General features: G+C 51.0%; 1 protein-coding gene across 1 annotated transcript in view; it reads left to right on the top strand.

Moving 5' to 3' along the window:
• C2CD3 (C2 calcium-dependent domain containing 3) overlaps nucleotides 1–12,807 on the top strand; it is a gene marked incomplete at its 5' end in the record, with an annotated part of 73,616 nt that overhangs the window by 2,281 nt on the left and 58,528 nt on the right. Inside the window, 5 exons of the mRNA XM_015425050.1 lie at nucleotides 2,205–2,441; nucleotides 5,268–5,380; nucleotides 6,088–6,206; nucleotides 7,623–7,745; nucleotides 9,342–9,827. Coding sequence (XP_015280536.1) covers nucleotides 2,205–2,441; nucleotides 5,268–5,380; nucleotides 6,088–6,206; nucleotides 7,623–7,745; nucleotides 9,342–9,827 — 1,078 coding nt within the window. The remainder of the gene's footprint in view (nucleotides 1–2,204; nucleotides 2,442–5,267; nucleotides 5,381–6,087; nucleotides 6,207–7,622; nucleotides 7,746–9,341; nucleotides 9,828–12,807) is intronic.

Raw genomic sequence — 12,807 nt, 5'->3', positions numbered from 1 at the left:
CCGGTCCCCCCCCCCCCCATAGCTAGCAATCCAAAACAGTCCAGTGGAGCGTTGATGTCAGGGGGGATGGCACATGCAAATAAGTTATGCTAATTTTATTTTATTTTTTTATTTATTATTAAATTTATACCCCGCCCTTCCCCGTGGGGAATAAGTTATGCTAATGAGCTCCTGCACCTCTTTTTCTATAAATTACCCTTGAGCACCATTTTTATTGAGGGGGGGGTTGTATATGCTTAGCACAGCTTGGGCGCTCACAAGAAGGAGCTGTCTGTTTTGGAGACTGTGTTTGATCAACCGTTTATTTATTTATTTATCTATTTATTTATCAGATTTATACCCTGCCTTCCCCGCAAAGCAGGCTCAGGGCAGCTTCCATACAAACATAAATATAGTTAAAATCTTACAGTCATTTAAAACACAACAGATAAAATACAAACACAAGGTGCTGGCAACAGTTAAAACTTAACTTAGATGGCTCATTTTCAAGATGAACTACCGCTTCCCAGATATTCTCAGATATTCCTTCTGCCCAGAATTTCTTATGGCATCGGCTCGATGTTAAAGCCAGGGCTCTATGACAGCGGTGGCCCGTAATTAAATGCCTGGCGGAAGAGCTCCGTCTTGCAGGCCCTGCGGAACTGCGAAAGGTCCCGCAGGGCCCTGGTCTCCTCCGGGAGCTCGTTCCACCAGGCAGGGGCCGCCACTGAAAAGGCCCCGGCCCTGGTGGTAGCTAGCCTGGCCTCCCTCAGGCCAGGTAGGGTTAACCGATTTTGAGACCCAGACCGTAGTGCTCTCTGGGGTATGTACGGGGAAAGGCGGTCCCGTAGGTACGTCGGACCCCGGCCATATAGGGCTGTAAGAACCAGCACCTTGAAGCGGATTCGGTATGCAGTTGTAGGAACGTTTATTTGGCTGCGTTCCTCAGCTGCAGCTGGAGCGAAGGATTCTTGCAAATCGGGAATGAGCACTGTGTGCGCGAGAGGTTTTATGACATTTCTCCTTTTGGGGTAGATATCCTCCTTCCTGAGTGGCCGCCTCAGTGGTCCAGGCTAGCTTAGTCTCATCGGATCTTGGAAGCTAAACAGCGTTGGCCCTGGTTAAACCTTGCATGTGGGATCCCCGAGGAAGCCCAGGGTTGCTACGCAGAGGCAGGCAATGGAAAAACCACCTCTGGGTATCTTTTTGCTCTGACCTGGATGGCCCAGGCTACCCCGATCTCGTCAGAGCTGGGAAGCGAAGCAGGGTCGTCCCTGGTTCATACTTGGATATGAGACCCCCCGAGGAAGCCCAGGGTTGCTATGCAGAGGCAGGCAATGGAAAAACCACCTCTGGGTGTCTTTTTGCCCTGACCCGGATGACCCAGGTTAGCCTGATCTCGTCAGAGCTGGGAAGCGAAGCAGGGTCGTCCCTGGTTCATACTTGGATGTGAGACCCCCCGAGGAAGCCCAGGGTTGCTATGCAGAGACAGGCAATGGAAAAACCACCTCTGGGTGTCTTTTTGCCCTGACCTGGATGGCCCAGGCTAGCCCAATCTCATCAGAGCTGGGAAGCAAAGCAGGGTCGTCCCTGGTTCATACTTGGATATGAGACCCCCCGAGGAAGCCCAGGGTTGCTACGCAGAGGCAGGCAATGGAAAAACCACCTCTGGGTGTCTTTTTGCCCTGACCCGGATGACCCAGGTTAGCCTGATCTCGTCAGAGCTGGGAAGCGAAGCAGGGTCGTCCCTGGTTCATGCCTGGCTGGGAAACACCCCCCCCCCCGAATGTCCAGGGTTGCTACGCAGAGGCAGGCAATGGCAAACCCCCTCTGAGTGCCAATTTGGTGTCGTGGTTAGGAGCACAAACTCTAATCTGGGAGAACCCGGTTTCATTCCCCCTTCCCTTCACATAAAGCCAGCTGGGTGACCTTGGGTCAGTCACAAGTTCTCCCAGAGCTGTTCTGAAAAGAGCAGCCCTCGAGAGAGCTCTCTCAGCCCTGCCTACCTCTGAGGGTGTCTGTCGTGGAGAGGGGAAGGGAAAGGAGAGTGTGAGCCGCTCTGAGACGCCTTCAGATAGTGAAGGGTGGGGTACAAATCCAATCTCTTCTTTTCTGCCTGCCTCTTGCCTTGAGAGCCCCATGATTCGCCGTAAGTTGCCTGCGACTCGGTGTCCTTTCCCACCACTGCCACGTTAGCCCCGCCTTGTCTGCGTTCCTCTTCCCAGCAGCTCTCCTGCCCGCCCCGTCCCCCTTCCCGAGCCATCCGCGGGAGAACCTGCGGGAGAAGAACTGCGTGCCGTCAACTTGAGTCTCGACAGGCTGTCAACGCTGGGTCGGACCCACTTAGCCCGAGTGGTCATCGAGAGCTTGAAGGCCCCGCTGGAAGGCAGCTCGCAGAACAACACCCCCGGCAAAAAGAGCTCCGTGGGGAAGCCCCCCAAGCCAGCGTCGGCTCCAAAAAGGTACGTGCCCGTCCGGGGTTTGGCGACAGTGTTGGCGATCGCCTGCCTAATCTGTAATTAATTAAGATGGGCAGCCGCGTTGGTCTGTCCGTAGCAGTAGAAAAGAGCCAGAGTCCCGGAGCACCTGCGAGACTCACAAAATCTGTGGCAGGGGAGGAGCTTTTGTGAGTCATGGCTCGCTTCCTCAGATACAGCTAGAATGGGAGTCCCTCCGTCCTTCTACCACAAGGTTGATGGATTCCCATTCCATACAGCTAAATGTGGTGCCTTCCAGGGAGACAGATCCAGATGGGTAGCCGTGTAAGTCTCTCTGTAGCAGGAGAAAAGAGCCAGAGTCCAGGAGCACCTTCAAGACTAACAACATTTGTGGCAGGATAGGAGCTTTCGCAAGTCCCTGCTCACTTCTTCAGATACAGCTAGAATGGGAGTCTATCTGTCCTTTTACCACAAGGCTGATGGATTCCCATTCTGTAGGGCTAAATGTGGCACCTTCCATGGAGACAGATCAAGGTGGGTTGCCATGTTAGTCTGTATGTGGCAGTAGAAAAGAGTCCAGGAGCACCTTCAGGACTAAGAACATTTGTGGCAGGGGAGGAGCTTTCATGAGGCACTGCTCCCTTCTTCGGATACAGCTAGAATGTGACTCCATCTGTCATATCACAAGGTTGATGCATTTCCATTCTGTACAGCTAAATGTGGTGCCTTCCATGGAGATAGATCAAGATGGGTAGCTGTGTTCATTTGTCTGTAGCAGTAGAAAAGAGGCAGGAGTCCAGGAGCACCTTCAAGATTCACAAAATCTGTGGCAGGGGAGGAGCTTTTGTGAGTCACTGCTCACTTCTTCAGATACAGCTAGAATGTGAGACCATCTGTCCTTATATCTTGGAGAGTGGAGTGGTTTCAGATATCAAGTGACAAATATAGGTGAATAACAATAGCAGGTGTGATTGCATCAGGTGTGATATGCAGAGGCGTCATAGGCCTGGAGAAATCAGCATTGGTAATAGACAGGAAACCGAGGTCTCGATTCAGTCCAGGTGGATGCATTGCGCTTCATTATCAGTTGCGATTCAGCAGTCTCTCTTTCTAATCGCCCTTTGAAATTCCTTTGTAAGAGAACTGCTACTCTTAAGCCAGCGACTGAATACCCTAAAAGGTTATAATGTTCCCCTGCTGGTTTTTGAATGCTGTGGTTTCTAATGTCAGACAGCATAAATCACGTGGCAGCAGTGCCCTTCCGCCCTCTGCATTGGGCAAATAGGCCAGTCCCTACAACAAAGATTAAATGGACGTCAGTCTGACATTAGAAACCACAACATTCAAAAGCCAGTGGATGAACAGGGACCAGGGACCATCCATAAATGCTGAGATGGAAATCGGAGAGGACTGGGGGAATCATGCCACGAGAGGCGGTCCCAAAGGTACGAGGGTCCCAGGCTGTTTAGGATAAAAACGTAAGAACATCAGAGAAACCACTGTTGGATCAGGCCAATGGCCCATCTAGTCCAACACTCTGTCTGTCACACACGGGCCAAAAATACCAAGTGCCATCAGGAGGTCCAGCAGTGGGGCCAGGACACTAGGAGCCCTCCCACTGTTGCCCCCCCCCAAACGCCAAGAATACAGAGCATCCCTTGCCCCAGACCGAGAGTTCATATAAGAACATAAGAGAAGCCAATGTTGGATCAGGCCAATGGCCCATTCAGTCCAACACTCTGTGTCACACAGTGGCCAAAAACACTAGGTGCCATCAGGAGGTCCAGCAGTGAGGCCAGGACACCAGAAGCCCTCCCACTGTTGCCCCCCCCCCAAGTACCAAGAATACAGAGCATCCCTTGCCCCAGAGTCCCTATCTATCCCTTGTGGCTAATAGCCACTGATGGACCTCTGCTCCATATAAGAACACAAGAGAAGCCAGTGTTGGATCAGGCCAAAGGCCCATCCAGCCCAACACTCTGTGTCACACAGTGGCCAAAAACACCAGGTGCCATCAGGAGGTCCAGCAGTGGGGCCAGGACACCAGAAGCCCTCCCACTGTTGCCCCCCCCCAAGCACCAAGAATACAGAGCATCACTTGCCCCAGACTGAGAGTTCCTCTCTATACCTTGTGGCTGATAGCCACTGATGGACCTCTGCTCCAGATGTTTATCCAATTCCCTCTTGAAGCCGTCCATGCTTGTAGCCGCCGCCACCTCCTGTGGCAGTGAATCCCATGTGTGGATCACTCTTTGGGTGAAGAAGGACTTCCTTTTATCCCTTCTAACCCGACTGCTCAGCAATTTCATGGAGTGCCCACGAGTTCCTGCATTGTGAGAAAGGGAGAAAAGGACTTCTTTCTCGACCTGCTCTTTCCCATGCACAATCTTATAAACCCTTGATCATGTCACCCCTCAGTTCTCGTTTCTCCAAGCTAAAGAGCCCCAAGCGCTTTAACCTTTCCTCATAGGGAAAGCGTTCCAACCCTTTTATCATTCTCGTTGCCCTTTTCTGCACTTTTTCCAGTGCTATGATATCCTTTCTCAGGTGTGGCGACCAGAATTACATACAGTACTCCAAATGAGGCCGCACCATCGATTTATACAGGGGCACTACGACACTGGCTGATTTGTTTTCAGTTGCCTTCCTAATAATCCCCAGCATAGCATTGGCCTTTTTTATTGCAGTCGCCTAAAAGCCGTATTTCTCACTGATGCAAGAGTGTCAGCAGGAAGTATCTTAGGCCGTGGGGAAGTACTGCTGTAAGGGGAACAAATCCACAGGATCCTACCCAAGACCTTGAGGACGGTCACTAAACCGCTCTGTCTCCTTTCTCTATTCTGCTCCTAGGACGTTCTTTGTCGAGTACCACTTTCCAGTGAAAGCTACGAAGAGTGGAACAGGGCAGGTGGCTGTAACCACAGAGATCATTCGGGTGGCTTCGAGTAAAATCTCGAACGAAGGTGAGGTGCCGGGGGGGGGGGGGGGGGTAATAATAAGTCCGGAAAAATCAGTCCGGAATACTTTAAATGTCTTATTAATTATCGCTTTAAACATCTTAAAGCATCTGCATCACGTTACATGTTAAGTTGCTGTTCAGCCTGTATCTGTAAGTTTGAAATCTAGCTTCCTTTCCAATGTATTTGACAAAGTGTGCCATGCACACGAAATCTCATGCCTTGAATAAGCCTTTGATCTTCGTCGTGGTCATCTGTGCATTCACACCCATGGGATCTAATCTACCCCAGCTCCCAGTCGTTCCGCCCCAGATCACAGTCGTTCCAAAACTTCCTGATCCTAGACCGACTATACCACGTCAGCCAAGACCGGTGGTACACCAGCAGGGCACCACTGTCCACCCTGGTTTAGGATCAGGAAGTTTTAGAACGACTGTGATCTGGGGTGGAACGACTGGGAGCTGGGGTAGATTAGATCCCATGGGTGTGAATGCACAGATGACCACTCGAAGATCACCAGTTACTGGTAAGCAACCTGTTTTTCGCCTTAAAGGTGCCACTTGGACTCTAAATTTGTTCTACTGTTTTTTTAATGGTTTTGTATTTTAATTTTTATTTATCTGTTGTTTTTGTGATCCGTTTTGACTCTCATCAAGAGAGGGGGGGCCACGAATGAGTCAAAGAAACCCGCCTCTCGTCCCTTCTCATTGCAGTGGTGAAATTTCAGCAGCGGTACGTGTTCCCTGTTCACTTCAGCGGAACGATGATCACCCACTGGTGGAGTTCGGACCTCGCGTTTAATATCTACTCGAAAAAGGGCGCCCAAAGGAAGGTACTTATTATTTATTTAGGCTGATCGACTGACGCCACACCATCGGATCGCCTGGCACTTGACAAAGCATCGAAGCAAAAACAGAGAGGTCTCTACCTCGCAAAGGGATGGTAATGACTAAAGGGAGCCTCCACATGACTAAAGGGAGTCTCCACATCCAGAGGCAGTCTGCCTGTGAACCCCAGTGCCTGGAGGCAGCATCAGGGAAAGGCCTCGGCCTCTCCGCCTTGTTGTTGACCCTCCAGAGGAACTGGTTGGCCCCTGTGTGAGACAAGGATGCTGTAGATGGACCATGGGTCTGATCCAGCAGGGCTCTTCATGCTGGACTTGATGGACTATTGATCTGATCCAGGAGCGCTCTTCTGATGCTCTTATCAGGGGAAGGCCTCGGCCTCTCTGCCCTGTGGTTGGCCCTCCAGAGGAACTGGCTGTACCCTGTGTGAGATGGGAGGCTGGACTGGATGGACCCTCACTGGTCTGACCCAGGTTATTATCAGGGGAAGGCCTTGGCCTCTCTGCCCTGTTTTTGGCCCTCCAGAGGAACTGGCTGGCCCCTGTGTGAGGCGGGAGGCTGGACTGGAGGGATCCTCCCTGGTCTGATCCAGCGGGGCTCTTCTGAGGTTCTTATTAGGGGAAGACCTCGGCCTCTCTGCCCTGTTGTTGGCCCTCCAGAGGAACTGGCTTGCCCCTGTGTGAGGCAGGATGCTGGACTAGAAGGGCCACTGGGCTGACCCAGCAGGGCTTAACCCCTTTTTTCTCCAAAGTTCTGGAGGAATAACAGCAGTTAAAATTCAGAGCGAGGTTTGACTTCTCCCAACACATCTGTGGGGTAGAGAGGATGGTCCTGGCCCCACTGCTGGACCTCCTGATGGCCCCTGGTATTTTTGGCCACTGTGTGACAAGAGTGTTGGACTAGATGGGCCATTGGCTTGATCCAACATTGGCTTCTCGTATGTTCTTATGTGGTGAGCTCCAATGTTCCCTCTAAGCTGAGTTAGTGTGAGCTAGCTCACAGTTTTTTAGCCTTCAGCTCACATTATTTTGTCTTAGCTCAGAAACGATGGCTCCAGAACAAACTAATTTATGCAGTAGCCAAATAGCTTGCTCAGAAATGTAATGCCAGCAGCTCATAAAGTAGAATTTTTGCTCAGAAGACTCCACAGCTTAGAGGGAACATTGGTGAGCTCCCCCTCCCTGGCAGTCTTTCAGCAGCGGCTGGACAAACACTGGCCAGGGATGCTCTAGGCTGATCCTGCATTGAGCAGGGGGTTGGACTAGATGGCCTCTATGGCCGCCTTCCAACTCTGATTCTGTGATTCTCTGACTCAGTTTGGCAGCTCGGTTTCCTGAGCAGCTGGAATGTTTGTCAGCATTTGATCGCTCTTCCCTCTTCCCCCACCATCTCCTTGTTTTCAGCCGTTGCTGATTGGCTCCGCAGCTGTTCCTCTGCGAGACGTAATTCAGTCCGAGCAGCTGACCATCCGTCGTGACTTGCCTGTGGAAGAGGAAGGTGGTTCGGCTCCGCTGGGACCTTTAAAGGTATGTAAATGGCTTCTGTTGTGTTCCGAATTAAAATACTTTTTCTCACGGCTCTTTTTGTAGTAAAAGCCCAGCAGGAACTCATTAGCATAATAGGCCACACCCAACAGCAGAAACTCATTAGCATATTAGGCCACATCACTGACATCACAGCTCATTGGCATATTAGGCCACACTCCCTTGTTAGCAGAGGTGTGCTCATCCAGCCACACCCACCTTTTGCTTCTTATTCTGTTTACCTTGTTTGTTGTCCAAACTCAGGGCTTTTTTTGTAGCAGGGACTCCTTTACATGTTAGGCCACACACCCCTAATGTAGCCAATCCTGATGATGTTGGGCGTGGCCTATTATGCTAATGAGGTCCTGCTGGGCGTGGCCAACTTGGGAGCCAGCCGGAACTCCGTTCCTGTGCATTCCTGCCCAAAAATAGCCCTGCTTTTTCTTTCCGGAATGCTTAGAAGTCATATTGTTTCCTTTTCAAAAGCCGAAGCATTAGGTCACGAGGACATCTGACTAGGACCGGTCCAAAGTATGTTGCTGGGCCAAGCAAGGAACATACTACGCCTTCTCTCATGCTACAGTGGTAGAGCTCAGGGGCAGAGCCTCTGCTTGGCATGCAGAAGGTCCCAGGTTCAATCCCCAGCATCTCCAGTTAAAAGGATCAGGCAGTACCGTGTTTCCCCGAAAATAAGACACTGTCTTATATTTATTTTTTTCTCAAGAAGACAAACTAGGGCTTATGCCACAAATGCATAGAAATCCTGCTAGGGCTTATTTTTGGGGTAGGGCTTATTTTCGGGGAAACAGGGTAGGTGATGGGAAAGATCTCAGGGGCTCCATGGTAGACCTTCTGCTTGGCATGCAGAATGTCTCAGGTTCAGTCTCTGGCATCTCCAGTTGAAAAGGACCGGGTGGTAGGTGGTGTGAAAGACCTCTGCCTGAGACCCTGGAGGACTATGGGGGAGGGGCTGTGGCTCAGTGGAAGAGCCTCTGCGTGGCATGCAGAAGGTCCCAGGTTCAATCCCTGGCATCTCCAGTTGAAAGGACCAGGCAGGAGGTGATGGGAAAGAGCTCCGCCTGAGACCCTGGGGAGCCAGAGACAGGGGCTGTGGCAGAGCATCTGCTTGGCACTCAGAAGGTCCCAGGTTCAATCCCCGGCATCTCCAGCTAAAAGGACCAGACAGTAGGTGATGGGAAAGACCTCCGCCTGAGACCCTGGAGAGACAGAGACAGGGGCTCGTGGCTCAGTGGAAGAGCCTCTGCTTGGCATGCTAAAGGTCCCAGGTTCAATCCCCGACATCTCCAGTTACAAGGACTAGGCAGTAGGTGATAGGAAAGACCTCCGCCTGAGACCCTGGAGAGGCAGAGACAGGGGCTGTGGCTCGGTGGCAGAGCCTCTGCTTGGCATGCAGAAGGTTCCAGGTTCAATCCCCAGCATCTCCAGTTGAAAGGACCAGGCAGTAGGTGATGTGAAAGACTTCAGCCTGAGACCCTGGAGAGCTGCAGCCAGACTGAGTTGACAATACTGACTTTGATGGACCTGATTCAGTATAAGGCAGTTTTGTGTGTGTGTGTGTGTTCTTCCTTCCTGGCTCAGGTATCACTGGAGCTCGCCGCCGACAACAAAGACTTCTCCAGCGCCAGTGCCAGGCCAGCAACCGTGACATCGCAAGACCCGGTTTACTCCGTCACAAGCCCCGGGGTGAAGCTGCAGGCCGCCCCCGAGGACGTCACGCCTGTCAAAAGCCCCCACCTCTCGAAGCCCGGCAGTGTCCAGTTCCGCACGAAGATCCACGAGGCTCTGCCCACGGCCCCACAAAAACTCAGCGTGGGTGCGAACCAGCCGCCGCCGCCCAGACCCGTGTCCCGTAGCCTGCTGACCCAGATGGGCCCGTCGGAAGAGGAGGGTTTGCTGCTCCACGTCCTCTTGATGGTGCCGGAAGGGAAGGACTTCGTTCCGGGAGACGCCGGGCTCCACGGCTCTTGCAACGTGTATTTGAACTGCAAGCTCTTCAGCACGGAGGAAGCGACGAGGTCAGCCGTCATGTGGGGGACGAGGCAGCCGACCTTCCATTTCTCTCAGGCAAGCGAGCAAGCTCTGTCTTCTCTTTCAGATGCTGTCCGGTCCCGTGACTACACGGAGCTGGAACGGGAATGTACACGAAGTCAGGGGTCCCCAACCTTTTTGAGCCTGTGTGTGCCTTTGGAATTCTGGTGCAGCCACAAAACAGCCACCAAAGAATGGCTCCTCTAGGAGGTGGAGCCAGCCACAGCACGGCTGCCACAGCTGACCTTCAGACGTACCGTGGCAATCAGCGTTCCCTCTAAGCTGAGTTATTGTGAGCTAGCTGACAGTTCTTTAGCCTCCGGCTCACACTTTTTTAAAAATAGATTTTTGTTAATTTTCTACCAAGAAAGAAATAGACATAACAGTATACAAGACACACTAACGCACTAATGTCCTCATTATAACTAGTTTTCTTTTACGTAGATAATATCTTTCTTATATGCACCTAAGCATGTTTAATAGTCTATATGCCAGAAAGTATTTTGAGAAACGTGATACACAGTTATAGTGTGCACCTTTGCAGATGCACCTCAACCCATTTATAAAGTCTTGACCATGTTTTTTCAAAAATTTCTTCTTTTTTGTCTCGTAATTGTAAAGTTAACTTGTCCATCTCTGCCGTTTCTAATAGTTTATATATTATTTCTTCTTTTCATGGGACTTTTTCTTTCCTCCAGTATTTTGCATAGAGAATCCTAGCTGTAGTTATCATATGTATGATCGCACATTTATTTTCGTCTTAGCTCAGGAAGGACGGCTCCAGAGCAATGTTGGGGTTTTTTAAAATAAATTTTATTGATTTTAATAATACAATATAAAGCTCCAGAGCAATGTTCCCTCTAAGCTGACTCAGTGTGAGCTAGCTGACAGTTTTTTTAGCCTCCAGCTCACACATTTTTGCCTTAGCTCAGGAAGGCTGGCTCCAGAGCAAACTAATTCATGCAGTGTCCAAATCGCTCGCTCACAACTTTCATGCCAGCAGCTCACAAAGTAGAATTGTTGCTCACAAGACTCCGCAGCTTGGAGGGAGCGTTGGTGACGATCCTTGTGTTGTGGCAGCCGCCGCCAAAGCAATGTTTCTTTAAAAAATCTGCACAGCCAATCAAATCTCCAATGGCCTATAGCCCCACCTGGCCCCACCCACTTTCTAAAAACACTCGGCGGGCCCAAGGAAAGGTGATGGCTGGTACTTTGGTGCCCCCAGGCATCACGTTGGGGACCCCTGCGTGAAGTGGTTTGGTTTGTATCATAAAATTGTTTCTCTGCTCAAGCCACGTAGAGAGCTGTGAAGTTGCTCTTAGCTCCCCTCAGAATTATCCAAGCAGCAGATGAAAAAGCAATAGTAATGTCACAAGGCTAGGGCTGATTTGCATCCAATTAAGTACAGTGTACACACTGGAAACGTTGCATGCTGAAATCCAGTGTGATCAAAGGGTTAAGCGGCTTTAATCTGGGGAACGTCTGTTGAAATCTTGACTCCCCTCTGGGCTTGCCAGGTACACTTGGGAAATTAACTTCCTTGGCTTCAGTTCTGGAAAACATTCTTCCCAGGTTATATAAAGCAAGATAGACTAGTCATTCTTGACGTTAGAGAGCTTTAAAATCCATTAGCCAGTGGTCCATCTAGTCCAGCATCCAGTCCCAAAAAGTGGCCGACCAGTTCCTCTGGAGGTTCAACAACAGGGCAGAGAGGCCTCGACCTTCCCCTGATAAGAACCTCAGAAGAACCCTTCTGGATCAGACCAGTGAGGGTCCATCTAGTCCAGCCTCCTGCCTCACACAGTGGCCAACCAGTTCCTCTGGAGGTCCAGCAACAGGGCAGAGTGGCCGAGGCCTTCCCCTGATAAGAACCTAAGACGAGCCCTGCTGGATCAGACCAGTGAGGGTCCATCTAATCCAGCATCCCATCTTACACAGGGGCCAGTCAGTTCTTCCGGAGGGCCAACAACAGGGCAGAGAGGCCGAGGCCTTCCCCTGATAAGAACCTCAGAAGAGCCCTGCTGGGTCAGACCAGGGAGGGTCCATCCAGTCCAGCCTCCTGTCTCACACAGTGGCCAACCAGTTCCTCTGGAGGGCCAACAACAGGGCAGAGAGGCCGAGGCCTTCCCCTGATAAGAACCTCAGAGGAGCCCTGCTTGGATCAGACCAGTGAGGGTCCATCTAGTCCAACATCCTGCCTCACACAGTGGCCAACCAGTACTCTGGATGGCCAACAACAGGGCAAAGAGGCTGAGGCCTTCCCTGATCCCCGATGTTGCCTCCTGGCTCAGGTTCAGGGAAGTTGACTGCCTCTGAATGTGGAGGTTCCCCACAGTCACCATGGCTAGCAGCCAGTGATATTTTCTTCCATGAATCTACGTAATCCCCTTTTAAAGCTGCCCATGGGCATCACTACATCTTCTGGCAGCAAGTTTAAATCACCACGTAAAGCAGAATTCCCTTTTGTCCGTCCCGAAACTGACTGAAGAGGGAAATCACCTTTTTTCTAGTACAGCTAGATTCAAGTCCAGTAGCACCTTAGAGCTTCCGATTGTCACAGCTCCTTTCATCTGGCGAAGAGTCCTTTGATTCTCGAAAGCTACCCTGAAACTCTTGCTGGTCTCTGAGGCACTACTGGATTCAAATCTAGCTCTTCCGCTGAAAAAACAAATAGTATAAAGGAAATACATAAAGGGAAAAAAGGGTTACCTAACATCTATATATCTAATTCCCAACATGCCCCCTCCGTGCGGATATCTAATTCTGCACATTGGGGGCACTTGGGGGGTAGGGAGATTTTCCTGCACATTGGGGGCAATCCCGAGATGTGCAAGAAAATCTAAAAACTGTAAAAAAATATATAGGGGGGATATTTAAACCCCCCAAAACGTAGAAAAGCGTTCACTGTGCATGCGCAGGAAGCGCACTGGAAACAGTGCCTCGCAGCCATTGCAGGGGGGGGGGGCTTGGCAGGCTATCGCTGCTGGGGGGGGGGGGGGTTTGTCTGCAAGGATTT

Source organism: Gekko japonicus, unplaced genomic scaffold, assembly GCF_001447785.1.
Source record: "Gekko japonicus isolate JY-2015 unplaced genomic scaffold, Gekko_japonicus_V1.1 scaffold2548, whole genome shotgun sequence".
Taxonomy (NCBI): domain Eukaryota; kingdom Metazoa; phylum Chordata; class Lepidosauria; order Squamata; family Gekkonidae; genus Gekko; species Gekko japonicus.
This window is presented reverse-complemented; position numbering and strand designations above follow the sequence as displayed.